General features: G+C 48.5%; 3 protein-coding genes and 1 long non-coding RNA gene across 6 annotated transcripts; 3 read left to right on the forward strand and 1 right to left on the reverse strand.

Moving 5' to 3' along the window:
* Positions 1-354: 354 nt before the first annotated feature.
* cunh2orf42 (chromosome unknown C2orf42 homolog) lies at positions 355-5,872 on the forward strand. 2 transcript variants are annotated; one of them, XM_019873003.1, is made up of 10 exons: positions 355-476; positions 1,254-1,608; positions 1,859-2,525; positions 2,801-2,923; positions 2,999-3,103; positions 3,627-3,731; positions 3,808-3,908; positions 3,980-4,142; positions 4,209-4,388; positions 5,208-5,681. In XM_019873003.1, the coding sequence occupies exons 1-10, from the start codon at positions 442-444 to the stop codon at positions 5,468-5,470; spliced, it is 2,097 nt and encodes a 698-aa protein (XP_019728562.1). In that variant the 5' UTR covers positions 355-441; the 3' UTR covers positions 5,471-5,681. The 2 variants fall into 2 exon arrangements, with proteins under 2 accessions (XP_019728562.1, XP_019728563.1); XM_019873004.1 differs by lacking the exon at positions 5,208-5,681 and adding an exon at positions 5,713-5,872 and having other exon boundaries at positions 358-476.
* On the reverse strand, positions 4,805-6,330 carry LOC109517699 (uncharacterized). Its single transcript, XR_002168594.1, has 2 exons — positions 5,946-6,330; positions 4,805-4,954 (listed from the first exon to the last, which is right to left on the reverse strand). It is a non-coding gene; the product is annotated as an uncharacterized LOC109517699 (long non-coding RNA).
* Positions 6,331-6,672: 342 nt separating this feature from the next.
* On the forward strand, positions 6,673-10,316 carry LOC109517695 (GRAM domain-containing protein 3-like). 2 transcript variants are annotated; one of them, XM_019873007.1, is made up of 13 exons: positions 6,673-6,867; positions 6,992-7,085; positions 7,528-7,597; positions 7,697-7,800; positions 7,860-7,955; positions 8,158-8,229; positions 8,499-8,579; positions 8,656-8,815; positions 8,976-9,071; positions 9,296-9,368; positions 9,455-9,559; positions 9,680-9,749; positions 9,839-10,316. In XM_019873007.1, exons 1-13 carry the CDS (start codon positions 6,800-6,802, stop codon positions 9,875-9,877), a joined length of 1,128 nt encoding a protein of 375 aa, XP_019728566.1. In that variant the 5' UTR covers positions 6,673-6,799; the 3' UTR covers positions 9,878-10,316. The 2 variants fall into 2 exon arrangements, with proteins under 2 accessions (XP_019728566.1, XP_019728567.1); XM_019873008.1 differs by having other exon boundaries at positions 6,677-6,867; positions 8,698-8,815.
* Positions 10,317-11,055: 739 nt separating this feature from the next.
* Positions 11,056-17,678, forward strand: LOC109517693 (TNF receptor-associated factor 2-like). The gene is made up of 11 exons (XM_019873005.1): positions 11,056-11,165; positions 12,311-12,523; positions 12,743-12,821; positions 12,991-13,089; positions 13,211-13,372; positions 14,348-14,422; positions 14,493-14,567; positions 15,099-15,581; positions 15,840-16,017; positions 16,103-16,251; positions 16,438-17,678. The coding sequence occupies exons 2-11, from the start codon at positions 12,336-12,338 to the stop codon at positions 16,654-16,656; spliced, it is 1,707 nt and encodes a 568-aa protein (XP_019728564.1). The 5' UTR covers positions 11,056-11,165; positions 12,311-12,335; the 3' UTR covers positions 16,657-17,678.
* The last annotated feature ends 8,137 nt before the right edge of the window (positions 17,679-25,815 follow it).

Genomic DNA, 25,815 nt, shown 5'->3' on the forward strand with positions numbered 1-25,815 from the left:
ATCAGCGACTCGGTGTGTATGTCAAAACGTGTGAGGCCTCGCATGTGTTTTGGAGCTGTGAGTGTGTGTATGCGAATAAAAAGGCTGCGCGTGTATTTTCCGGTTCCCCAGCACGTTCAATTTTGTTTTGAGAAAATGACTCGCCGCCATCCTTGGACAATTTGCTGTACAGAAGCCAAGCAAAAGAATCGGCTGGTGGTTTAGCTAAACAATGTTGACAAGCTGTATTTTTGCGACGAACGGTGTGACGGGAGTGGGATAATAAATCTGTCACCAGTCTTTTGATATTTACGACAAGTCCCGCGACACCTCCCTCCGGGAGTCACCGCCCACTTTTTTCACGTGACTCCCTCGGACCAGTCCGAAGTGCCGTTACAGGCGCAATGCGGGTGTTGCGATGTAAGGAGCAATGGCGACGGACGAACGTATCTGGAGGCAGAAATGGAGCCCTGCTTGACCAAAGGGAACCTTCTCAGGTACCTGACGCGATATTTAGTCATAGTCACCTGCAGTGCTTGCACTTAAATAAAGTAAGACAATATAACGAGCCAAGGAGGGGTCAAGATTAACTTGTTTTATTCAAGTTCATCTCCGAATTACGTCAAGACTTTGGACCAATGCACGTCTGATACACAATTTCTCTGGTTCGGGGTTCGAAACTCAGGAGTGTTGTCCGTGCTTGCGCATGACTGTGAACGTATGCTCCCGCGAGCGATGGCGCTACACCGGGGGTGCTATAACCCCGTCAGAAATCGCGAAGTCCCCTTTAAGCTCTTCCAGTATTCTATTTGATATTGTAACGTAGATTTTACAATTATTTTCTCAGTCTGGGAGGGCGTCTCACGCCCACCGTTCACAAATCAAAGTGAAAAGAAAGAGGGCGATGGTGTATTCTATTTGATGCCACGGGGTGGAGGAAAAGGACTCCAGTTCCTTTTTGCCAGTCAGGCCCACAGTTCAGAGGTTGTCTGAATGAACCTCCTCCAGGGTGCCACTAGGTGGTGCCAAAGTACCGCTCTTATTGCTTGGCGTTGAGCTCAAAACAGAAGACGTGAATTTCAGAGGAAAATAAGAAGACCGTTTTAAAAACAAACTGAGACTCAGCAACTGTCAGCCTGGGAAATGGGGGGCAGGGGTGTACTGTATCCTGATGAGAGAGTAGGGGATGAGTGAATGAGTTTAAACACAGTCTAGACGTGTTTATTTTGAAAACCGTACACGCTAAATAATCCAATCATTTCCTTCTTGACCAGTCGGACAATGGAAAGCGTGTCACCTCCCATCATCCCACCGTTGTCCGCGCCCCCGCTAGCTGCCAAACAGGGGGACGTCCGCACCAAGGCGGCGGGGCCGGCCTCAACCCCGGCCTTCCTCTCCAACCTTGGGAGGGCCACCCTGCGCGGCATCCGCAAGTGTCCCCGCTGCGGCGTCTACAACGGCACCCGGGGGCTAAGCTGCAAGAACAAGGCATGCGGGATATCGCTCCGGAACGCCACCTCGGGGACCAGGGGGGGGCGGAAGGGCTCCGTGGATGCGGTCCGAGTGATCATCGACAGTGAGGGGCGAGACGGGAGGGAGCGGGATGACGAAGGAGCGAGCGGCATTCAGGTTGGTTGCACATGTATTTAACGTAGCTTCTTGTGGACGGACGGGCCCACATGTTGAATTCACTGATTGATATTAATTCCATACTAAACGTTCCACAAAGCTTTGTGTGAACATACCTGCCACGGCAAATGCAAACAAACAGCATGCTGCATGCTGCTTTTGCTGTGTGGTTGCTGTTCCTGTTCGCACGAGGATAAATCTCAATGCCGATCTCCGAGATGTCATTTCGGTCGTTTCACATCGAACACAGGTGTTCTCCGTGTGCCACCGAGGACGAGGATGCGCCCGGCTGGGCTTTGTGGAGCTGTCACCCACCGACGCCGCCATCTCCACGGGCGAGCGGGACCCCCTGCTGTCTCAGATCAACATGGGCCGCTGCTTCGTGCCGGCCTGTGGGCAGGGTTCAAAGTCGGACCGGTCCAAGTCCGGTTCGCCCGACGCCCTTTGCGTCCACATCAAGACCGCCATCGAGTGTCGCCGCTCCGCCGTCCCTCTCAGCGTCAAGAGCTCCGTCCTGGAGGCGTTGACAGCCTCCATGCGGGCCAAAGAGGACCTGTGGAACCTGGCCACCGAGTCCCCGGGCCCCCTGGTGCAGCGAGTGTCCAGCGACACGCTGGTGGTCAAGTGCCACCCGGATGCCGCGCACCCCCTGGGCCTTCTGCACCTGACCGTCGGCGGTGGCGCCGGACCGTCCGAGGCGGCGAAAAGCGCCAGGGGGACTCGGGAGGTTGTCGTCACACAGCAGCAAGCGGCGTTTCACTGCACCTGCCGCCCGCGGAGGGTCGAGGCAACGTGCGCCACCACCGACTTGGACCCTTTGCGCCCCTGCCTGCACTTCTATGCCTGCGTCTGCGCCTTCGCCAGCGATGAGAAACTGGCGTGCGAATTTGCCGCCTTTATCAACCCCGCCACAACTGGTACGAGTCGTCATCTGATGGGGCCGGAGGGTTCCAACGAGATGGAAAGTTTCCTTTGGGAAATGTTCCAAATCTAAAACTGTCCCTGTCGATTACGGAAATGAACTCCGTCACGCGCCAAGCCGAGGCACGCCTTTTGAATCTGTACCCAGAACGAGATGATGGCAACCCCAAGAGGACAAATGCGCGTTCTTGCGTTTCATATTGCAAGGTCCTCAATGGTGTCTGATGAATCCGATAAATCGATGAGAGCCTTTCACGGCCGTGTCTTTCAGGCATTCTACCTACCCAAACCGGCAGAGTCCTCGTTCCCTGCGAGAGGCCCCCTCCTCTTCCCACGGAAGTGATCAAATACCCTCACAAAGCCAAGAAGCCGCGCCCGGACGAAGCTCTTTCGGGTACGAGTCCAAATCATTTAAGGCTTCTTCTTCCTCCTGTGACTTGTTCCTGGTCATTGAACCGCCGTGGCCCAGGTGGCGGTCAGGTGGTGGACGAGGCCTCCGTGTCCATGAGTTTCTACCAGTGGTTGGCCAGCGTCACAGAGAGGATCCAGCAGACGATGCACTACCAGTTTGACGGTAGGCAAGCAAATTTCCACAGCTCGCCCCGTTTTCCAGTTGCATTTAGGATGCAAAGTCGCTCCTGTAGTGTTCAAGACTCGGTCGAGTGAATTTCTTTCGAAATGCATGACTGAAGACAAGATGAAGGGAGGTGCTCATTTACCCCGGTAGGAGTTGCCCTGTCACCGCTCTACAAGAACTTGAGCGATTTCATTTGCATCAGCGCTCGCCCCCGCCGCATTGTGACATGCAGTTAGCGAGCTAGCTAGCAATGCCTAGAAGTCACCGAATGGCTTGGGATCTGAATTCATGGAGGAAATGCGAAGTGAATACAAACCCACGAGGGTTCTGCAAAGTCAGGTTTCAAAGCAAACATGGTGAAGTGGCATTTAGCTGTTCTGCTGCACGCAAATCGAATACAGAAGTGATTTCAGCCCGAAGTATAAATGCCTCTTCATCCAAGTTCACAAAATATGCCCTCGTCACATTCCTTTGGTTCAGTAACAGTAATTTCGGAACATTTTTTTTTCTTTCCCCGCAGGGAAACCCGAGCCTCTGGTGTACTACATTCCGCAGCACTACTTCAATGCGCTGCAGGCTCGCCTGTCGCCGGGCTCCAAGAGGCGGCTGCCCAACTTCACCACAGGTGGGGGCCTTTTTCACCAGGCTAATCGCTAACCCAGGTCAGCCCAAACTCCATGATGTCTCGGTGTCCGCTTCAGTGCTGGTGAGGAATGATGGCGTCCCTCAGGGCTCCTTCTCCAAGTACACCTGGCACATCACCAACCTCGCACAGGTCAAACACATCTTTGACACCCCTGAGGTAAACAACCCCCCAAATGTACTCTCCCTTCCTGGCGTCTGATGCCCGCGTCGCCGTCCTCTGTCCGCCAGTTGCAGTTGGAGCTCACTCAGAGTTTCGTTCGGAACGTGGATGGTTCCTACTCCCGCTTTCACTGTCCCGAACCTCCGCCTGAACCTGAGCCGCCGGATGGCATCAGGGCGGATAGGACGCTAGCCATTCGTCCCATGGAACTCTGGACCTTCCTCAAAGTTGGTGAGTGCCTCGTATTCTAATTATACGCACGCGTTTGAGCAGGTTTTTCATCTCCGGCCATACCAGGGCCCGGCTCGGATGACCCGGACGACCCCAGCCCTTTTGTCATCGAGTGGACCCCCGAAGTGCTCCCACGCTGTCACATGGGCGAGCTGAGAATCCTCTTCCAGTTTGGACATCAGCAGAGCGGACAGCAATCGGAATGTCCCGCGAAAGACGATCACGGCACCACAGAACTCGTCAAAAGTGAGCCAACATCATCAAATTAAATTAAAAAAATGACGATAAGAGATGAATAAATATATGCACTTTGGGCTTCAACCAGAAAATATTTCACGAATAAATCTGTCCATTAGTTTGCTGATTCATCTGTGAATCGGATTTTAAAAAACAGGTTTTAATTTCCATCACTTATTAGAAAACAGGACATTGTTTCAAAGTGACATTGCAGAAAATGCACAAACATAAATGACAATTCAATTACTTTTTTTGGGGGGGGGGGTCCATAGCAATCAATAGTTTGATCATTTTAAGTGTGTTTGAAAGTGTGTGGGAGGGCTAACATGATGAATTGCATTAAATGGTCTCTTGATGTTCGGAATAGGTCTGGGATGCATCTCCCGCAATGAACGGGGTCGGCTCAATAGAATATTCCAGGGGGCGGGGGGGGAAATGATGATGGTAGTTTCAAACCACTATCCTACACTGTCAATCATGCACTTTTAACTGACTGATGCTAGATGCTTGCTTCATCCATCCCAAATGGCAGACAATCGATGGCGGCCCCCCGGTCCGACTTTCCGCCTCTCCTCCTTTACACACGTGGGGAAAAAAAGAGAAGGATTCATTTAAAATGTACATGAGCACATCAAGGCCAGATAAAATGGTACCCAAATAATAATCTTTTTTTTTTTATTTCATATTATTTTTATATACGGTATGTATCGTGTATTATTTTTACAATGTACTCTCAAATATTTTCAGGATTTATTTAAGATATTTTTATCTGCACATTATTTTTTTTTAGACATTTTTTCCATCTTTAATGTATCTTTCTTCCTTAAGGCACACTCTTGGCCTTTGTCGGCATGGCTGGAAAATGCCGCGTCGGCCTTTTCGCTTGCGAAAAATTATTTGATCTCGCATCCTTCCCCCTCCGATTGGCCGCCGTCGTTCATAAACAGCTGCTGGCGTTTACGGTGGGTGTCTTGACTGTTCCCCCCCACAAAGACCACAACAACAGATTGAGGATAAGTCTCTGGAGTTTTTCATTTTTTCTTGCCTGGGACAAATTGCAGCCTGTACCATTAGCAACAAGTTTCCGGTGAAGATGCAGTTTTTGTTGTTAAATTTACATTGATGGGTTGGTTGCTACTTTGCATTTCAGACTCCACTTACTTCAAGAGTACAACAGTTGAATAAATACGACTACTACTTCTGCCTAAAATTTTTTTTTGTGGGGCAGGGGTCGCAAATCAGGGGCTCTGTAGGTTTGGAAATGTAACAAGTTGTATTTTGTCAAATAAATCAAAAATATGATTCCCTCTCTGTCGTCTGATTTTCATGCCAGATTCCTCTCAGGAGGGCAACTTGTGTGCCCACACACACTGACTCCATTGTGTGTGTGTGTGTGTGTGTGTGAAGAATAAATCATCTCCAAAGGACATGGGAAGATTTTATCAAGCGTCTTTTTGTTCGTCACATGACCATCCCAGCTGGGTTTCCTCATAGGTAATTCATGCTCCGAGACTGAAAGAAAAATAGTTTTGGAAAAAAAAAAATTGTGATATATTCCAGACCGACCTGCGACAGGGGAACATCTGATACAGTTGCAATTTTATCCCACTCGGATTGTCCCAGTTATGTCTGACAAAAGAAGTGGACAGATGTGGGCTGTTATGTTTCGCAACAGTCATGAAGCTGTCATCAGGCCACCACACACACACACACACACACACACAAAACATGGAACGTGGCTCACCGAACAGGGTAATCGTGCAACATTACACACATCAGCAAACCTGTCTTGGAACCCTGCTTTGAAAATCTAAGCATATCTTAGAACTCTTACCCCGGTTGGAGGTCCTACCTTTGAAACACTAACTCTGTTTTCAACCTCTTGTTCTGTCTTGAAAAGCCCATTTCACGTTTGTTCCACAATTCACGAACAAGAAACTCCAGAAAGTATTTGTCATTTCACTTCATTTGAACACTTGACGATTTGGATCTGGCCTACAAAACGGATGTTGAAATACTGTATTATTGACGTTGCTGCCCTCTGGTGGACATCTTAGTCAATCACATCGACGTGGCCCAAAAAGCAGACGAAAGGATGGATTTCTTCGTTATTGTTGTTTTTAATCGGAATTAGAACTTGTGAAAACTCCGAGAATTAGTGAATGAAATGACGAGGAATGCAGTCGTGGAATTCTTTTTAGTATCAAAAGGAGGCAATTTCTTCTTCCAGCGCTCCCGGGTTCGCGCCCCCTTTCCCGGCCTCTCCCCCGACTCCTCCCCGGTTCCTCCTCCTCCATCTAGCCACTTTTCCCACAATTTCTCCCCTTTGTGCAAAGGTCCTGGACCCCCGGGGCATCTCGTATGGCTCCTCGCGGGGGTGGCCGGCGGTGGGGGATGAGGGGGAGGGCGACACGGTGGTGATGGGCGAGCCGGCCGAGCGACCGTTGACTCCGCCGTGCCGGACGACGGAGTGCCGACGCGGGAGGAGGTGAGTTCGGGCCAGCTGGAGCTCACTTCACTTCCTTTCGGTTATTACGAAGCGTTGGATGAAAATTTTATTCCAAGTTGTATTCAAGTCCTTTTTACGTGACTTTGTTTGACTCTGTGGAAAGTTATGAGGCAGACAACGAAAGTCCGCTTGGTCGGAGGAGGCCCTCTCACCTCCGGCTGTCGAAGTCGGAGGGAAAAAAGTCGCCGTCCGCCCAGGTGCGTTCCCGTACTTCCTGCTTTTCCAGCAACCACCAGCCAAGCTCCAGTTCCCGAGGCGGTACCTTCAGGAACATACGGAATTTAAGAAACAGTGTCACCCCGCATGCTCCACGGATGTGTTTTCAATTTGGAAAATATGTATATATTTCAACATATTGTGTGTTTTCTGAGGAGTGTCAACCCTGTTTTTCACAAAAAACACTTATGGATGTATGTCCGACTTTTTTCTTTGGATTTAAAAAAGTGAATAAGTGGGGTTTTCCATCAATACTGGGGGAGAGTTCCCCACAAAAAATCCCGAAGCCCAAATATGTGGCCAAAGATAGTCTGTCCGTCTCCATGTGTTGCTGCACCACATGATGAGCTCCATTCTCAACATTGAAAACAAATCAATGCGTTGATCATGCTTGATGTATTCCAGTTTTCTGGTTTCTTCCAGCTGTCCAAGACGAACGTGCAGTTTCACAAGTTGTTCAAGGAAGTGAGCCGAGACGAAGCGCTCACACAAAGTATGTCCGCCGCCGCAGTGAAGAAACTGCTTGTTTTCCGAATGTGACTTTTTCTCCCCAGCCCCCATCCACCCACCTTTTTTTTTTTTTTGTTGATAGGCTACACATGCGCCCTGCAGAGAGACATCTTGTATCAGGGCAAAATGTTTGTCTCACCAAACTGGATCTGCTTCCACTCCAAAGTCTTTGGCAGGGATACAAAGGTATGACGTACTCTCTTGGCAGGTGGCCGGCTCTGAAACACTGAAAAACTTCTCCGTAGATCGCCATCCGTACGGCGTCTGTGACATTCATCAAGAAGACGAAAACAGCACTGCTGGTGCCCAACGCCCTGGTGATCGAAAGCACACGGGAGCAGGTAATACCACCGATACAGTGCGCACGTGCGTGCCAGCGGAGTGAAAATGTACCAATCTGGAGGATGCACCTGAATCCTGAAAAAAACAAAACAAAACAAAAGAAAGACCTACCAGATTCCAGGAGTGAAGCGGGCTCGAGCACAGTTTGAACAACCACAGCCCAAATTCATCTTAACTTGAGCCCACGTTGTGTTTTTCCAGCATGTCTTTGTGTCCTTCCTGTCTCGTAACACCGCTTACAAGTTCCTGAGGTCCGTGTGCATTCATCTGGAGGTCAGTCCAAACAAACGCATTCCCGAAGTGATTCTGTGGAGCCCAAAAAAGCTCCACTTTAATACTTGAATCGCTCATATGTCCGAAATGAGCTGCATGGGTTTCGGTTTTTGGGTTAGCATTTGTTGTGCGGCGGCTCGAGTCGTCCAGTGAACAACGTAGTTTAAAAAAAAAAAAAAGAAACAATTCCATTCAAACAAAAACATTCAGAATGATTTGGATGAACAAAATCCCGCACATGCTAACTATAACATGCGACAACTTTGTAGGTGGAGAAGACATGCAGCAGTCACGTGGCCTCCGCCTGCGAGGACGGCTTTGGAGTCAAGCTCCTGCCATCTCTTCCTCTGGTCTGGAATGTTGTTATTTTATTTCATTCCATTTTTGTGCTGTAGCGCGTGTCGAAAGCAAGGTCCTTGTTCTCAGCAGTGGGCCCATTGTATAAATATTCCTGTGCGCGCTCGGCAGGACTTCAGCCGCACATTCTCTGACCTGGATGGCGTGGTGCGACAGAGGCGACGGGAAATGGAGGCGGAAAGTAGTAGCAGTTCTGGGTCGCAAACTCCCGATTGTGACAAAATGGACGGTGGGTGACGGGAACGCGCGTGAGGTTGCGAAAGCGTTGCGGGTGCCGGGTTTCACCCATTTGTTGTTGGATCGTGGGTCTTTTTTGTACATGCGTTGAGAACTGTGTGATTGCGTTCAACTCTGTCTGTCTCTCCCTCACTCTGCATTTCATGGAGCAGAATTCGCAGGCCTCCCCGACCCGTTTCTGAGCAGGGAGGTGTCAGTGCACGCCGACGTCCACCTGCCGCCAGGCCAAAAGAGCCGAGGCAACAACGGTACCGTCACACTCATTGGTCTTTCCGTCCTGCATGATTCATCTCGTCGGTTATTCATGACAAATTGCCGCCTTGAACAATTCATGACGAGAAATCACCCAGTCACAAAAGTCCTCAGCACATCTTATTCATTTTTTTTTTTTTTAATTGACAAAAAGCTGCCATTTGAGCAGGGGTGTGTAGACTTCTTATAGCCGCTGTAAAGAGTGCCATCCCTCCTCTAGCCCAGAATTTGACAACGGACAAAGCCGGGCCTCACCCGACCTCGCTCTCCGTGCTGCTAATCTATTTGTTCCTGTGAGTAGTCTGTTGACCACGTGCCGCGCCAGATGAAATTTGTTGTTGAGGCTGTTTTGAGATGTTTGCCGATCCTCCAAAAACAGAGTCGGCGTCCTGCTAATGTCCTCGTGTTACATGGCTTTCAAGATGGCGGCCCTCGAGCATCGCTTGAATGCCATGATGTCCGCCAGGGATCGTTTGCACGGAGGGTATGAGGAGAATTTTTTGAAAAGACAGTTTGAAATGCTTAAATTGCCAAGAATATGATTTTTCAGTGTTGTGTGAAATCTGATGATTCACTACAAAACAAAACACTAATCTCTTTGCAGAAACACAGTGACGGTCCAGGATGCCGCGATCGTTGGCGAACTCTCCGCTAGCCTGATTAAGCTTGAAAAGGTTTGTGCAGATTTTCAGCGGTGGGCACGTCAGTCCTTCCGTCATCAAATGTTGTTTTGGCATCGCACTGCTACTGTTTCTGTGCTTAGATTCAGGGAAACCTCCAGAAGCTTCTGGATGAAACCTAAAAAAGATATGGACAATGATCTCCTCAACTCAGGATTATGTGACTCCATTGAGTATCGATCACCTGTAGTATTCATGCCCTCAAAAAAAAAAAAAAAAAAGGGCCCCCTTTGGAAGCACTCCGGAGCTTCTACTGTTTTTATGTACCGTACCTTTAAAAAATTGTGCTGAAATGATTTTTATGTAACTTACTTGTATTTTTAAATGCCACTTAGACAGCTCAGACTTGTCCAAGTTATTTCATATGCATTTTCACAGCTGCATTTCTTGTCCAAAGGTCCAGTCTGTCATTTCTGAATATTTGCCCATTGTAAATGCTATATTTTTAAAAGAATTTAAACAAGGGATTGAATCGGTTAGAGTGCAACGTTACACATGTTGTGTGTAAATACATTATGTTCTGCCCTCAACTTTTTGTCCATTAAAAGCGTTTCAGAAGGGTGGGTGTGGTGTTTATATTAAGAATGTAAGTATCCCTCAAAATATAGTGTATCATGAAGGAGTCTTTGCTTTTATACGATGTGAGCATTTGTATTAAAGAAGGATCAGAAGCCAGAATTCCTTAGTTCTGGTAATATATGACTCGTGCATACAAAATTATATTTTTTGACAAAAAATACTTTTCATACAAAAAAAAATGGTGTTGCTAGATCATTAATAATGTTTTGAAATACTTACGACTATTCTCGTGATTTTTTGGGAAAGAATATGACTTTTATCGAAAGACATCTTTAATCTCACAAAAAGGGGGATTTTTTTTTCGTTGGAAAAGTGACTGAAGTGGAACTCTGCGTACTTACGGTTAGTCACCTGCGGATTCATCTGTAAACCCCCCCCCCCAAAAAAAAAGTACATATATATTTTTTTGGGGGGGTGGGAGCAACCCCTATAGGTCGCTTATTGGAAGTCACAAATTTTTGGGGTTTGGAAAAAATGCGATTCCTTCAACGGGCGGCATCTTCGCCGGTCACGGGGCCCCGCGTCCCCCACAAATCGCGGGGATGCGCCGCTGTTTTTTTTTTTTCCTCATTTAGACTCGCGCTTGTGTGTGTGTCATCAAGCCCACCGTCAGCCCCGCCCCCCGTGACGTCACCGGCGGTCGTGTTGCGAGGGAAGCAATGGCGTCGCTCGACGAAAACAGACGCCGCTGCCGAGGAGCCCGTCCGTCTTCTTGTTCTGTGGCGGGAGCGAGAAGCCCGCCGTCGTCGCGCCTGTAAACAACGTCGAGTGGAGCCTCGGGACAAGGACAGGCAGGCCATGGCGGCTCATTAAGACCAGGAGACCGAGCAGGTGAGCTGGGGGTGGTGGGGGGGATTTCCGACCCCCTCCCCTACCCCACCCCTTCCCTCTCTCTCTCGCTCTCTCTCGCTCTCCTCCGAGTACCACTTCTCCTCCTCCTCCTCTTCGTCTTCTTCTTCTGACTGGAGGATGCCGCGACGGCTTAGCAACAAGAAGACAATGGAGGCGAGGGAGGAGGCGGCAACCAGCCAGTTAGGAGGCCGACATGCCCACAAAAAGGCGGCCGGGGCCCTCGCTGCTAAATGCTCGAACGATGCTCGCGACACAATCGTGGACTCAATTTCCTCCAGCTTGCCGTTTAAACGTCAGGGGGCTTCATTCAATGGGAACGACTCGATTGATACTGCTACACCTTATTTCTTAAATTTGAACAATAAAGTTGTTCCAATGGGTCATCCAGACTGTCGCCGTTGTTCTCTTTAATTTCATTCGTTTTCCATCGTCATCGTATTGATTATTTTCCTCACGCTTTATTCTCTTAACGATTATGATTTGAGTTCTTAGAGAATCTTCTGACTTAATTCTCTTCATATTATGATTGGTAATGTAACTTTATTCTCTTTAGAGCAAGACTTTCTGTTGTGTTTGTTAACTTTATTGTAGGGCTGCAGCTAACAATTATGTTCATAATAACCGATCTAAGATGTCAATAATTTTCTTGATTAATTGGTTTTACAAACACGTTTTGATTTCCATCCCAGAGTTTGACAAATGTATTTTCTTAAAATGATCAAGTTTTGGTCAAAAATATTACTTACATATTGTCTTCACACAATGACGTTTCTCTTCGAATTTTTCAAGTCTATACTCGATCACACAGTCTTTTTTTCCCATGATTTTCTGACGTAGTTGCCATCACGTATTTATTGTCTTGTCCGATGACTCTATCCAACCTTTTTCAGAGCGACCGCTTTCCGAAATAACTCATTAACTCAAATTATTTTCATATGTTTTTATTAATTACATTCATTTGTGAAGACACTGATCATGTTCCTGATCTCTCACAGGCTGGCTGACCCCTCGTGTGGTCCCTGGGCGGTACCTGGTGCTGGCGAGCGCCAGGCTGCTGACCCTATCGGCTTAACTTTTTTTGCGATGCAACAAATTGGAATGACTGCGCCGTCTGGCTCACCCAGGTGTGAACGCTTGTGATCGGACAGCATGGCCTCCCAGGAACCGTCGCCTCCGTCGTCCATGGAGAGCAACAAGCCGGGCTTCCCCAAGAAGATCCTGGGCAACAAGCTGGAGGACAAGCACCTGTGCAAGTGCTGCCACAACATCCTGAGACGACCCTTCCAGGCGCAGTGCGGCCATCGCTTCTGCTCGTACTGCTTCAACCTGGCCATCAGGTCAGCCAGCGAGCAAACAAACAACGAGGGCTCATTTGCTTCACATTTATTTAAGTTTGAAGGCGAGGCTTCAAACTCCGCAATGACAAAAGCCCAAATGGTTCCCAGTTTAGTGTCGTCCAGCTGTCGTGTAGACGTGGTTCCAATTGGAAATGGGGGGAAAAGAATTCCTGTGTTGTTTTTTCAAGCATGGCTCCTTGTGACTTTTTTTTTTTGCAGTAACGGACCGCAGAAATGCAACGCATGCATCAAGGAGGACATTTTTGAAGAGACCACGTCGATCCTGAAACAAGGATGTGTGAGTACAGTGACATACCCACCCACAGCAGGTGAACCTCTAAGACATGGACCGAAAAAAATGCTCCCTCCCACACACTTTTCAGCATGTGAAACTTACTTAAACTTACTTACTCCCGTCTCCATCGGAAGTCAGGCAGTTGCTTACCTTTTCCTGGATATTTTTCAAGGCTTTTCCCGACAATGCGGTTCGACGGGAAGTGGAAAACCTGACGGCCGTCTGCGTTAATGAAAGCTGCTCTTGGAGAGGATCTGTCAAAGAGTATGAGGTGAGTCACAGGAGTCGGGGCCGCGTGCTCGGCTTCTGTTGAGGTGGTCTCGGTGCGTCCGCTCTCGGGAAAATGTTCATAGGACGTCCCCGGCATTTATTTTCCATGCGGTATGTCTCAGGTGAACCACGAGGGCAAGTGCGAGTTCATGATTGTGCCGTGCCCGTCCTGCAAGGAGCGCATTCGCTTCAACGAGCAGGAGCGGCACAGCGAGCGCGAGTGCCCGGAGAGGACGCTCAACTGCAAGTACTGCAAGGAACCCTTTCACTTCAAGAACATCAAGGTGAGGAAACAAACAAAAAAGCAACATCATACATCATACTCATCAGAGTTGACGGTTATGAAATGCCTGACCAATCTGGATTATTATTTATTATTATTATTTTTTAGGCCAATGTCAATCCCGATATTTGGCACAGTAAAATTCCCATGGCCGATTAATTGTCCAATTGTTTAAAAAAAAAAAAAAAGTTAATCAAAGAATTTATTTCCGGGTCCCTTAACGCTTACAACAAGAAAGATATGAATTTTTGACTGTCTGTACTTTTTTTCCCGAAAATTTGGCAGAAAACTTCACCCTTATTTACTTATTTATTTTTGAATGCCATTATCTTTGTTTTATGCTATATAAGTAAAGATGTATGGTATTGTGTATTATGATGTAATGTCAAAAATCACAGATCAAACTTATCAAAGTGCTAAGATCCGCCAATTCATCGATCGGCTCCAACCAATCAGAGGACGGGAAAAATGCTGACCCTAATTTGGGCCAGTGAAAGAAACTAATAACAAATACAGTTGAAGCTCCATCTACCGGCTCAACTGTTTTGTAGGCCGCAGGCAGATGAAATTGACATGGCAACACCTTATGCTATATAAGTAAATATGTATGGTATTTTATTACGATGTAATGTCAAAAATCGCAGATTTATCAAAGCGCTAAGATCCGCCAATTCTTCGATCGGCTCCGAGTTCTGACCAACCAATCAGAGGACGGGAAAAATGCTGACGCTAATTTGGGCCAGTGAAAGAAACTAATAACGAATACAGTTGAAGCTCCATCGACCGGCTCAACTGTTTTGGAGGCCGCAGGCAGATGAAATTGACATGGCAACACCTAGAGACAGAAATCCGATTGGCCCGCATAATCTGGCGTTCACATTCACGTACCGGAATTAGCGCGGCTCATGGAAATGCGATGAAATGAAAACAATTGACTGTTGCGAATAAACGAGTCCGATTTGTGTTTGCTCAACAGGCCCACGATGAGATCTGCCCCAAGTACCCGATGATCTGCGAAGGCTGCGCCAAAAAGAAGATACCCAGGGAGAAGGTAAGCTCGAAGCTTTCCACTTCCTGCTCCCGCAACTGTCACTCGTGCCGTCTTTTGTCACGTCTTCCAGTACGTGGACCACATCAAGTTCTGCAGCAAGTTCAGGATGCCGTGTCGCTTTCACGTCGTGGGCTGTGACATGTCGGTGAGTGACCTCACTCTCCTGGTCGCCGCTGGTGAGTTGGAATCGCGCTCACATTGAACAACGGTCGCTGTCTCTTAAGAGTCCGGCTGGGGGGGTGGGTGGATGTGCTTGAATTTGCCCGCTTTCTATTTTCCATCAGTGGAGTGTCCCCTCGCTAACTTTGAGCAAGTGATGGGGTGCACCCTGGACCGGTCAGGGGTCAACCGTGGGGCAAATCCCGTCTTGTTTATCGACGATGATATCGGTGGAAAATCGACCTCGGAGCAACATGGCAGACTGTTTGGGCGCGGCTTCTTGAGACATTTTCACGGGTCGACTCACGATGGACATGCCTACCACACTTATTTTCATCTATCCGTCCATTTCCTAATCCGCTTTATCCTCACAAGGGTCGCGGGGTGGGTGCCTGTTGCCAGCCAATTGCAGGGCACTTATTTTGCAACGTGATATTGGCTGTGACCTTGTCGAGCTAGTTTTGCGTTTGATATGCCGACAGACTTCCGAAGTCATTCGGCGCTTTTTTGTGCGCAGGTGGAGAAGGAGAAGACTCACGAGCACGAACGGGCCTTTGCCTACGAGCACTTGAACCTGCTGCTGCACTATATCATGGGCATGAAGGTGAGCATGGAGGGGCTGCAGCCGCAGGGTCTGGAGGTGGCGGGACACAAACTGGTGGAACTGCAGCAGTCCCTCAGAGAACTGGAGGCTCGAGTCTCCCAGCTCAGCACCACCACCTCCTCCTCCTCCTCCTGCGGGCCTCCCGTGCAGGGAGCCGCCGCCGCCTCCTCCTCTTCCTCCGGCCCGGGCTCGTTCTCCTCCTTGCAGCTCCACAGCGAGAAGACCAAGGTGGCCGAGCTGGGCCGCCGCTGCACCGAGCTGGAGGTGAAGGCGGGCACCTTTGAGAACGTGGTGTGCGTCCTGAACAGAGAGGTGGAGCGCTTCGCCACCACCATGGAGGCCAGTAACCGCCAGCACAAGCTGGACCAGGACAAGATCGAGGCCCTGAGTAACAAGGTCAGCCTGGCGGTCCCGCGTGCCACTCGGAGTGGGAGAGTCACTATGACACAATTGATCAAGGATAAACGTGACAACTATACCTTGATATTATTGGAGACTGGGGACTAGTTGTCATTTACAATAAACAACATGGGCAAGAGTTTCTTCATCTTCCAATTAATTGGCTCTTCATTTGAAAAGAAAAAGATACTGTTCCTGTATCATCGTTCGTTTGGTCCCCGCTGTCTCAGACTGAGTCGAGAACCGGCCTTGCAGGTGCGGCAGCTGGAGAGGACGGTGGGCCTGAAGGACCTGACGGTAGCGGAGATGGAGGGCCGGCTTCGAGAAATGTCCGCCACGACCTTCGATGGCGTCTTTGTGTGGAGGATCTCCGATTTTGCGAAGAAGAGACAAGACGCCGTCGCCGGCCGAGCCCCCGCCATGTTCTCGCCAGGTAAGAAAGGCCCTCTTGTCGCTGCGCTCCTATCCCATTGCCCACTCGCGATTCCAAGAGGTTCCTTTCCTCTGGTTCCCCGCAGCCTTCTACACCAGCAAGTACGGCTACAAGATGTGTCTGCGCATCTATCTGAACGGGGACGGGACGGGGCGCGGCAGCCACTTGTCCTTGTTCTTTGTGGTGATGCGGGGCCTGAGCGACGCCCTGCTCAAGTGGCCCTTCAACCAGAAGGTACAGCAAAGGGGACTCCTGCCAATAGCCAAACAAATGTGAGGAATTGATGAGCCCCGTATTCAAAACACACAACTCTCAGCACGCGTTTTGAGAAAAATAAATCAAATCAAACAGCGTGTGCTCCTTGAGATTGTTCTCACCCGACTCTCAGTCGAGACTTGAAAGTTTTTCCACCCCGCCCAGGTGACCCTGATGCTGCTGGACCAGAGCAACCGGGAGCACATCATCGACGCCTTCCGGCCCGACGTCACCTCGTCGTCCTTCCAGCGGCCGGTGAGCGAGATGAACATTGCCAGCGGCTGCCCGCTCTTCTGCCCCTTCTCCAAGCTGGATGCCAAGAACTCCTACATCCGCGACGACACCATCTTCATCAAGGCCATCGTGGACCTCACCGGGCTCTAGAGGGGGCGGAGCCACGCCAGGTACTCAGTTTGGATGACCAGACCAGGGTCTTCGTTTTAGCTGCGAGGTAATCCCTCCGGGGTGCCGCGATACAGCGTCCTTCTGCCGCAAACGTGTGCCCGGGCGCCGCTGCGATTGCGGCCGCAATGTCCGCCACCCGCTGTTTGTTTCGGGGACACGGACGGGACGTCGAGGACTGAGCGGGAAAGTTGTGCGCCGGGTGCGGTGATATCGTCACGGCTGTAGTTAATTCACGTGCGGGGGGTGGGGGGTCTTCTGCTTCTTCTTCTTGAGATTGTTGGTGTCGTGAGCCTCTCTGGTCTCGTGTTGAGTACATTTTGCATAGACAAACGTGGAATTATGTGATCAACAAGGCTCCCCCTTCTTCTTTTGTTCCCCCCTAAGCGCCACGTGCATGCTCATTGGCGCCCGATGTCCATTGAAGCGTGCGCGACAAGGACGCTGCGGTTAGTTCTCACCTGCTTGTGTTGTGTAGATGACGGCGGTTCTCAAACTCGGGTCCTCGATATTGTTTAGTACCATACCTTACGATCATCGATAAATATTGATTTGGATTACACGAAGTTGGTGTGTGTTGCGATGATGAGCGGGACATTGGAAAGAGTTCTCCCCCTGTTAAGAGTCCGTAGACCCAAAAAGTTTGAGAATCCCTCGTTTAGAAGCAGGCGTCCCTTTTCATGTAAAGTTTGTGCTCGTTCCGACTCGGGGAGGCGGGGTGAGAAGGGGGGAGGCTTTGCGACCGGAGCTTTGGTACATCTGTGGAAGATACAGTGGCGTGAGCGAGGTGTCCGAGGCGCAGGCCTGACATTGTGTTTTGTTTTATTTGACTCGCATCTCGACAGGTGGCGCAATTCCCTCCCCTCCCACGCCTGCCCCCTGCTCACCGAGAGAAGGAACGTTGTTTTCTTGTGCGTCCAAAATGTGATGTGTGCGCTGCTAGCCGAGTCGGCTTTCCGATATGATTCCAATAGTTTGTGCGCTTTTGTGGGTGCACGTGTACAGAAAGAGGCGCTCGAGATTGTTGTACTCACTATTCACGGGAGTTAGGGACCAAGACCTCCCTCAAAAAGCTCAAATTGGCGAATAATAGTTGCCCCCAAAACACACACACACACTCTTCAACGTAGTTCCTTACTTATGTCGAAACAAAGAGCCTCAGCTCAATTCAACATATTGGATTGGATTGGATACAACTTTATTGTCAAATGTGCTGTATGTGTAGCACACAGCACAGATGAAATTTCTTCCCTCTCAACATAAAACAAGAAACAAGAGGAGCCGCTGCGGGTGTCCGCGCCGCCATCAAAAGAAAAGTTAACAAAAATCTTGGCGGCAAGATATCCCAAGATGATGTTAAAGCGCTACTTTTGGCTGCTGAAGCGCCTCAAATCACTTCAACATAGTCCCTTGGCATCAAAATGCCACAAGATGGCAGGAAATCACTTTTTTTTTTGTGTATAATTGAAGCACCTCAACTTATTCCAACATAGCTCCTTGGCACTAAGATGCTGGCAAAGCACTACTTTTGTCTAAATGAAGACTTCATTATATTTCCTTGGCATCCTTGTGCCACGGGATTGCTGCAATCCTACACTCCTGTTGTCTTACTGAAACTCCGCAACTCATTTCAACCTAGTTCGTTGCGCCAAGATGCCACCAGATGACGCCCAAGCGCTACTTTGCATGATGAGGCTTCTCAGCTCGCTTCAGCATAGTTCCGTGGCACCAGGATGACACAAGAATCCAGGAAAGCACCGCTTTTATCAAAATGAAGCGGCAACATATTTCCTTCTCACCGCGATGGCAGCAAGGCACTACTTTTGCCTAAATGAAGGGCCTCAACTCACAATCAATAGACCGGAGTTCCTTGGGAGCAAGATGCCACAAAGAGCTGTAAAGCACTACTTTTGTCCAAAAGACGCGCCTCAACCCACACGAATAAGCAGGGGTTCACGGGCACTCCCTTTTGGGGCCGCAAATGTACAGAAAGACAAGTTGCCGTGGTTGCGCCGACCAAACGGGCGTTCAAGCTTGCGAGTTTGACAGCTTTTTGAGACTTTGGAGGGGTCCCGCTGGCCTGTTTTCAAACCAGTCTTGACCGGTATTGAAGCCTCTCTGTGCATGGGAGACTTTAATTGGGAAAAATCACCTCAAGCGGCTCCGCGCCGGTCCCCGCCGTTGCCGCCGCCTTTATTTCTATTTGTTTGGAGGAGAATACGCTAGAATAGCTATTATGTTATATCCGGCCGCGCCCGTCACGAGGCACCGGCCTATATAGTTCTGAAAGCGATGTATAAAATATGCATTTTCCATGTCATAAATCGATATATAAAAGCCGCGCGTCCGTGTGGACGTGCGGCAGCTGTTATAATAAGCCTAGTATTACCGAATACGCTATGAATTCTATATCTATGTATCCGTTTTTTTGGGTTTGCTGAAGATGGTTTAAAACAGGCCAGAAATGATTCCGACGGCGCGGCGCGAGTCCTGCTGGAGTGCAATAGGACGCTTTTAGGGGTCGGCGGGGGTCGCCGCGCGACTTTGTTAGCGCTATTTGTTGCCGCTGCGCCAAGCTACTTTGAACTTTTCCCATTTAAATATGGCAGCGGAAATGACGCAAAGGACTTTTCTTCTCGTGCTCTGTGTGGCTTGACGGTGTATTCTTCGCTGAAGGGAAAAGCAAGCATGTAACTAGTACCATTACAGCAGTCGGGGGTGGGGGGTGTGGGGGGGGTGTATATTATGATAAGCTTTCGTGTTGTGCCAAACTCCGATATGACCTCCATGTTGTATTGCAAGGTGTTTCTTCATATGTTGCCAAATGATTATTTCAACTTCAGCTGCTGTTTGCGCGCGTGTGTGTGTATGAAGACATGGGTCACTACTGCTCAAGACTATAAGAAAGAAAAAAAAAAGTGCCCACCACCAAACTCTCCTCTCCATATTCACATTCATGTAACCCGAATGTAAAAACCTTACACCATAGAAAGTAAACACTTGTGCGCGTCTTATGGGATGCGGTCGACAGGAAGCAACTTGGCTTATTTTTGCACTTGGCGTTCGTTCCGTGTTCAAACAGGGTATTTTTCTTGGTGTACCTTGAAGGCAAGAGCCATACGAGTATTCCGCTGTTGATACTTGATGTGTTTTAAAGCTCAGAAGAAGCTGGCAGTCTGGAATAAAGTTTGGTGATTTGACCACGGTTCATTGTTGAGCTTTCTTATTTATTTTTCAGCCACCAATGAACTCAAAGGACACTTGCACAACCAGTGACAACAAGCCACTTTTTTTTTTTTTTTTTGTATGCAGCCAATGACACGGATTAATTCAAGCAAATGACAACTGAAATGACCCTTTGGCGCCATGAAATGGCAGGTAAGTGGAGTCATAAGATGGGCGATTTGAAAATATTTGCAGTTGAAACTTAATAAATGACAAGGGATACGCATCGCAGTGGTTCGAGCTGCTCGGGGAACATTGGTGACATTTCGAGGGATCACAACCTCACACGTCAAGAAACCCACTTTTGACTGGAAAGTGACCAAAATAAATGAGTTTTTGTCCATTTGCGGCGATTGAAAATAATGTAGCTTCAGTGCTGTCAATTGCCGTGTCCCAATTGCAGCTTCTCCCTCGACATGGGCGGCATCAGTTATTTTCCAACAATGGCCACCAGAGGACGCCAAAAAAACGCCTCAATGATTTTATACGAGCATGTACTCTTTTAGAAGGTTCGAGATGATGCAAGTTGGCAAGCGAAAGGTTTCTCGGTGTTTGCGTCATGTCACATATGAGTCGAAGTCTGGTGAGAAGTTTTCTTGCATTTGCAAATTTACACACCCAGGAAGTATCAAAGGCGAGGTTGGGAACTTGAAAGGACAAGACTGTTTTGGAGCCACAATGAAAAAACATTTCAGGGAAACACTTACATACTATAATGTTTGACCTGTACATTTTGCCAAATATCAGAATCACCATGGGCCTTAAAAAAAAAAAATCCATCTGGATCGGGCTCAAATAATTACTGTAACATCTACTCGTATTTCTGTTTGCCCATCTATTGATTTTGTGTGTCGAACGGATTAATGTTACTCATTAAGTGAGGATAGCATACTTGTAATGATCCGCTTTTCCCTCCAATGTGCTGATTCGGTCGCCGTGGCCGTGTTGCGATCCTCCCGTTTGCTTTGAATGGCTGTGATAGTCTGCGAGCGTCCCTTTCATGTTTAACGCTGTCCCATTCTGACCCGGTTCCAATAGAAGCAGGTCAGCCCCCGAGGCGGTGTCGATACATAATTAAAAACAGGATACCGCCGGCCCCCACGTAACATATGTCCAAACCATTAAGTGGGCCTTTTGTTCCAGGCCGGCTCACACGTAGCGAGGGCGCTCCTTCAAACCACCAGCGCTCATGACATTTCAAGCCTCAAGGCGGACTAACCGCCGTGCCTGATTGTATTTCACAGACTGTCTGATGTGAGCGGCTTGGAAAGATTTTGCGTGAGCAGCCTGTCAATTGCACTGATTCATCCCCCACCTGGACCGTGAAGCGTGAACCGCGTCTGAGGATTTGAAGCATTGGCACGTCATGTGGGAAAAACCGGGTTTCACATTTAAATTTCCATTTGATTTTATTGATTCATTTATTCGTGCATCGCCAAGGTCACTGGCCCAAAACCAAATGTTAATTTTAGCAGCTGGCCCACTATTCCTATTTTGTGTTACGCCACAAGTTCACAAATCGCCCGCACTACGGGAATCGGACCGATTGTGGTTTTCCTCATCGTTTATGTTGCGGAGCCTTTACCTGAAACCGTTTTTAATCCCTCGTTTCTGTCATGTCAGACTCCCGTCTAATTAAAAACAGAAAATCCCAAAGGAGAACGTCCGGCCATCAGTTTGCGCCCTCGAACTCAAGCGCTTTTGGATCATGCGGCAGGACAATGATCCGAAACACAGCAGCAAGTTCACCTCCGAATGGCTCAAAAGAAAAAAAAACAAAAACAAATTAAGGTTTTGAAGTGGCCAAGTCAAAGTCCGGATTTGAATTCAATGGAGATGCTGGCTGTGTCTCTAAATGAATTAAATTGGCATTTAGAAAGTGCATTTTGTATTTCCTTGGGTTGTCTGTGACACAGAAATCAGGAAGGGGGCAAAGAGTTTTTCCCGGCCCTGCATATGTCACTGGCATAGCTTTGCAGCGCCCTCCTCATAAAGTCTGCCGGCACATCGCTAAGGTATCGCCGCACAAATACACGACACCGCTCGCATGACAGAAGAAAGAAAACATTTGAATTGACGACGCTTGCGTTCCAGAGCCACGCTGGCAGCGAGGATCGACGGCGCTACCGTTCCAGCATCCTCCGGCGTGTTTGCAATCCGTCGTATCCGGCGGTGTTATTGTCAAAGAGGGCCTTTCCAAATATTTGTCACAGGTCTCCTTGGCAACAAAATATTTGACGCAACAGGGCGTCTTTTCGGAACGGCAAAGGCACTTGATGCCTGACTGGAAAATGTTTTTATTCTTTCTTTTAAAGCCGTAATGACGAGTACGCTATATTACAACAGACGTTCATAATCTGGGAATCTCGCAGTGGGAGTTTCTGGAAAACTGTAAAACTCCTCCAGTCGACTTTTTGAAGCACATTTTCCCTCCCTCATGGGGAAGAGCTCCTGGGTTCGAATCTCCGCGCCTGCCTTTTTTTCGCGGGCTTCTTCCGGCACTCCGGCTTCATCCTAAATCCAGCACACACCCCCGCCCCCAACATGCTAATTGAATGCACGGAAGACTTTAGATTATCTCTTGGTGTGAATATGAATGCGCTTGTTTGAATGTCGACAAACAAGTGCAATCTGTCTCGATTTCTCTCAATCGTTCAGCTCCTCGGCAAATTCTGTAGAAGCCTGAAACGATCGTGATCACTTGAATCAGGTGTGCTGGAATCGGGAAGGCTCTAAACCAGGCAGAAGTTCCCCGCCCCTTCTCTAACCTGTTCCTGTCACTTGTAGATTCCTTGTTGTGTATCCTGACGTTCCAAAACATTTGTGGACATGGTCTCTCTGGATTTTCATCAGTCACAGGTGAGTAAGCGCGCTTTCCTCAAACTCTTTGTCACTCACAGATAACGCTCCCCAAAAGACTAGAGCAACCGCACGTATTTTCGCTGAATGAAATCTCACTGGCGCAATGCGAACATGCAACGTGAAACAGCAGAGGTGGGCTCACAGGAATGTTAGCGGGATGATCATCCTTCAAACAATCTGCAATCCATAATCCCAAACGGAGAAAAGTCATCTGTCTGACCTCATTTGTCGCTTTGTTAGCATGATTGATTGGGACGGTCCAACCCAGTTGAGTTCAACTTCCTGCTGGAGGCGGTGGATGTTCACATATCAGCTTTGTCGGAACGCCAACCAACATCGGCAAATCCTCCACGGCCAGATTACCACTTGGGTTGACTCATTCTGGATTTTTTTTGGGGGGGGGTTGGTTCTAATCCCCGTGGATTAAATTTCGTGCTCCAAACCGGATTTCACTCAGTGTAAGTACGAATTTGACTCGTTCTAATCTGATAATTAAAATCTCAATCTTGATAGGCGTCATAAGCCATCACAAAGTAGGAAGTGTGTGTGTGTGTGTGGGGGGGGGCCGTGGCCGTGTTGCGATCCTCCCGTTTGCTTTGAATGGCTGTGATAGTCTGCGAGCGTCCCTTTCATGTTTAACGCTGTCCCATTCTGACCCGGTTCCAATAGAAGCAGGTCAGCCCCCGAGGCGGTGTCGATACATAATTAAAAACAGGATACCGCCGGCCCCCACGTAACATATGTCCAAACCATTAAGTGGGCCTTTTGTTCCAGGCCGGCTCACACGTAGCGAGGGCGCTCCTTCAAACCACCAGCGCTCATGACATTTCAAGCCTCAAGGCGGACTAACCGCCGTGCCTGATTGTATTTCACAGACTGTCTGATGTGAGCGGCTTGGAAAGATTTTGCGTGAGCAGCCTGTCAATTGCACTGATTCATCCCCCACCTGGACCGTGAAGCGTGAACCGCGTCTGAGGATTTGAAGCATTGGCACGTCATGTGGGAAAAACCGGGTTTCACATTTAAATTTCCATTTGATTTTATTGATTCATTTATTCGTGCATCGCCAAGGTCACTGGCCCAAAACCAAATGTTAATTTTAGCAGCTGGCCCACTATTCCTATTTTGTGTTACGCCACAAGTTCACAAATCGCCCGCACTACGGGAATCGGACCGATTGTGGTTTTCCTCATCGTTTATGTTGCGGAGCCTTTACCTGAAACCGTTTTTAATCCCTCGTTTCTGTCATGTCAGACTCCCGTCTAATTAAAAACAGAAAATCCCAAAGGAGAACGTCCGGCCATCAGTTTGCGCCCTCGAACTCAAGCGCTTTTGGATCATGCGGCAGGACAATGATCCGAAACACAGCAGCAAGTTCACCTCCGAATGGCTCAAAAGAAAAAAAAACAAAAACAAATTAAGGTTTTGAAGTGGCCAAGTCAAAGTCCGGATTTGAATTCAATGGAGATGCTGGCTGTGTCTCTAAATGAATTAAATTGGCATTTAGAAAGTGCATTTTGTATTTCCTTGGGTTGTCTGTGACACAGAAATCAGGAAGGGGGCAAAGAGTTTTTCTCGGCCCTGCATATGTCACTGGCATAGCTTTGCAGCGCCCTCCTCATAAAGTCTGCCGGCACATCGCTAAGGTATCGCCGCACAAATACACGACACCGCTCGCATGACAGAAGAAAGAAAACATTTGAATTGACGACGCTTGCGTTCCAGAGCCACGCTGGCAGCGAGGATCGACGGCGCTACCGTTCCAGCATCCTCCGGCGTGTTTGCAATCCGTCGTATCCGGCGGTGTTATTGTCAAAGAGGGCCTTTCCAAATATTTGTCACAGGTCTCCTTGGCAACAAAATATTTGACGCAACAGGGCGTCTTTTCGGAACGGCAAAGGCACTTGATGCCTGACTGGAAAATGTTTTTATTCTTTCTTTTAAAGCCGTAATGACGAGTACGCTATATTACAACAGACGTTCATAATCTGGGAATCTCGCAGTGGGAGTTTCTGGAAAACTGTAAAACTCCTCCAGTCGACTTTTTGAAGCACATTTTCCCTCCCTCATGGGGAAGAGCTCCTGGGTTCGAATCTCCGCGCCTGCCTTTTTTTCGCGGGCTTCTTCCGGCACTCCGGCTTCATCCTAAATCCAGCACACACCCCCGCCCCCAACATGCTAATTGAATGCACGGAAGACTTTAGATTATCTCTTGGTGTGAATATGAATGCGCTTGTTTGAATGTCGACAAACAAGTGCAATCTGTCTCGATTTCTCTCAATCGTTCAGCTCCTCGGCAAATTCTGTAGAAGCCTGAAACGATCGTGATCACTTGAATCAGGTGTGCTGGAATCGGGAAGGCTCTAAACCAGGCAGAAGTTCCCCGCCCCTTCTCTAACCTGTTCCTGTCACTTGTAGATTCCTTGTTGTGTATCCTGACGTTCCAAAACATTTGTGGACATGGTCTCTCTGGATTTTCATCAGTCACAGGTGAGTAAGCGCGCTTTCCTCAAACTCTTTGTCACTCACAGATAACGCTCCCCAAAAGACTAGAGCAACCGCACGTATTTTCGCTGAATGAAATCTCACTGGCGCAATGCGAACATGCAACGTGAAACAGCAGAGGTGGGCTCACAGGAATGTTAGCGGGATGATCATCCTTCAAACAATCTGCAATCCATAATCCCAAACGGAGAAAAGTCATCTGTCTGACCTCATTTGTCGCTTTGTTAGCATGATTGATTGGGACGGTCCAACCCAGTTGAGTTCAACTTCCTGCTGGAGGCGGTGGATGTTCACATATCAGCTTTGTCGGAACGCCAACCAACATCGGCAAATCCTCCACGGCCAGATTACCACTTGGGTTGACTCATTCTGGATTTTTTTTGGGGGGGGGTTGGTTCTAATCCCCGTGGATTAAATTTCGTGCTCCAAACCGGATTTCACTCAGTGTAAGTACGAATTTGACTCGTTCTAATCTGATAATTAAAATCTCAATCTTGATAGGCGTCATAAGCCATCACAAAGTAGGAAGTGTGTGTGTGTGTGTGTGTG

Source organism: Hippocampus comes, unplaced genomic scaffold, assembly GCF_001891065.2.
Source record: "Hippocampus comes isolate QL1 unplaced genomic scaffold, H_comes_QL1_v1.1 scaffold333, whole genome shotgun sequence".
Taxonomy (NCBI): Eukaryota; Metazoa; Chordata; class Actinopteri; order Syngnathiformes; family Syngnathidae; genus Hippocampus; species Hippocampus comes.

Excerpts from the sequence above, each read along its gene's own strand:
- LOC109517693 (XM_019873005.1), top strand. The coding sequence starts at position 12,336 with ATGGCCTCCCAGGAACCGTCGCCTCCGTCGTCCATGGAGAGCAACAAG. Across the intron at positions 13,373-14,347 it reads TTCACTTCAAGAACATCAAG|GCCCACGATGAGATCTGCCC; the intron begins GTGAGGAAACAA and ends TTTGCTCAACAG. Across the intron at positions 16,018-16,102 it reads CCCCGCCATGTTCTCGCCAG|CCTTCTACACCAGCAAGTAC; the intron begins GTAAGAAAGGCC and ends GGTTCCCCGCAG.
- cunh2orf42 (XM_019873003.1), top strand. The coding sequence starts at position 442 with ATGGAGCCCTGCTTGACCAAAGGGAACCTTCTCAG. Across the intron at positions 477-1,253 it reads ACCAAAGGGAACCTTCTCAG|TCGGACAATGGAAAGCGTGT; the intron begins GTACCTGACGCG and ends CTTCTTGACCAG. Across the intron at positions 2,526-2,800 it reads TATCAACCCCGCCACAACTG|GCATTCTACCTACCCAAACC; the intron begins GTACGAGTCGTC and ends CGTGTCTTTCAG.
- LOC109517695 (XM_019873007.1), top strand. The coding sequence starts at position 6,800 with ATGGGCGAGCCGGCCGAGCGACCGTTGACTCCGCCGTGCCGGACGACG. Across the intron at positions 6,868-6,991 it reads GAGTGCCGACGCGGGAGGAG|TTATGAGGCAGACAACGAAA; the intron begins GTGAGTTCGGGC and ends CTCTGTGGAAAG. Across the intron at positions 9,369-9,454 it reads CTGCTAATCTATTTGTTCCT|AGTCGGCGTCCTGCTAATGT; the intron begins GTGAGTAGTCTG and ends CTCCAAAAACAG.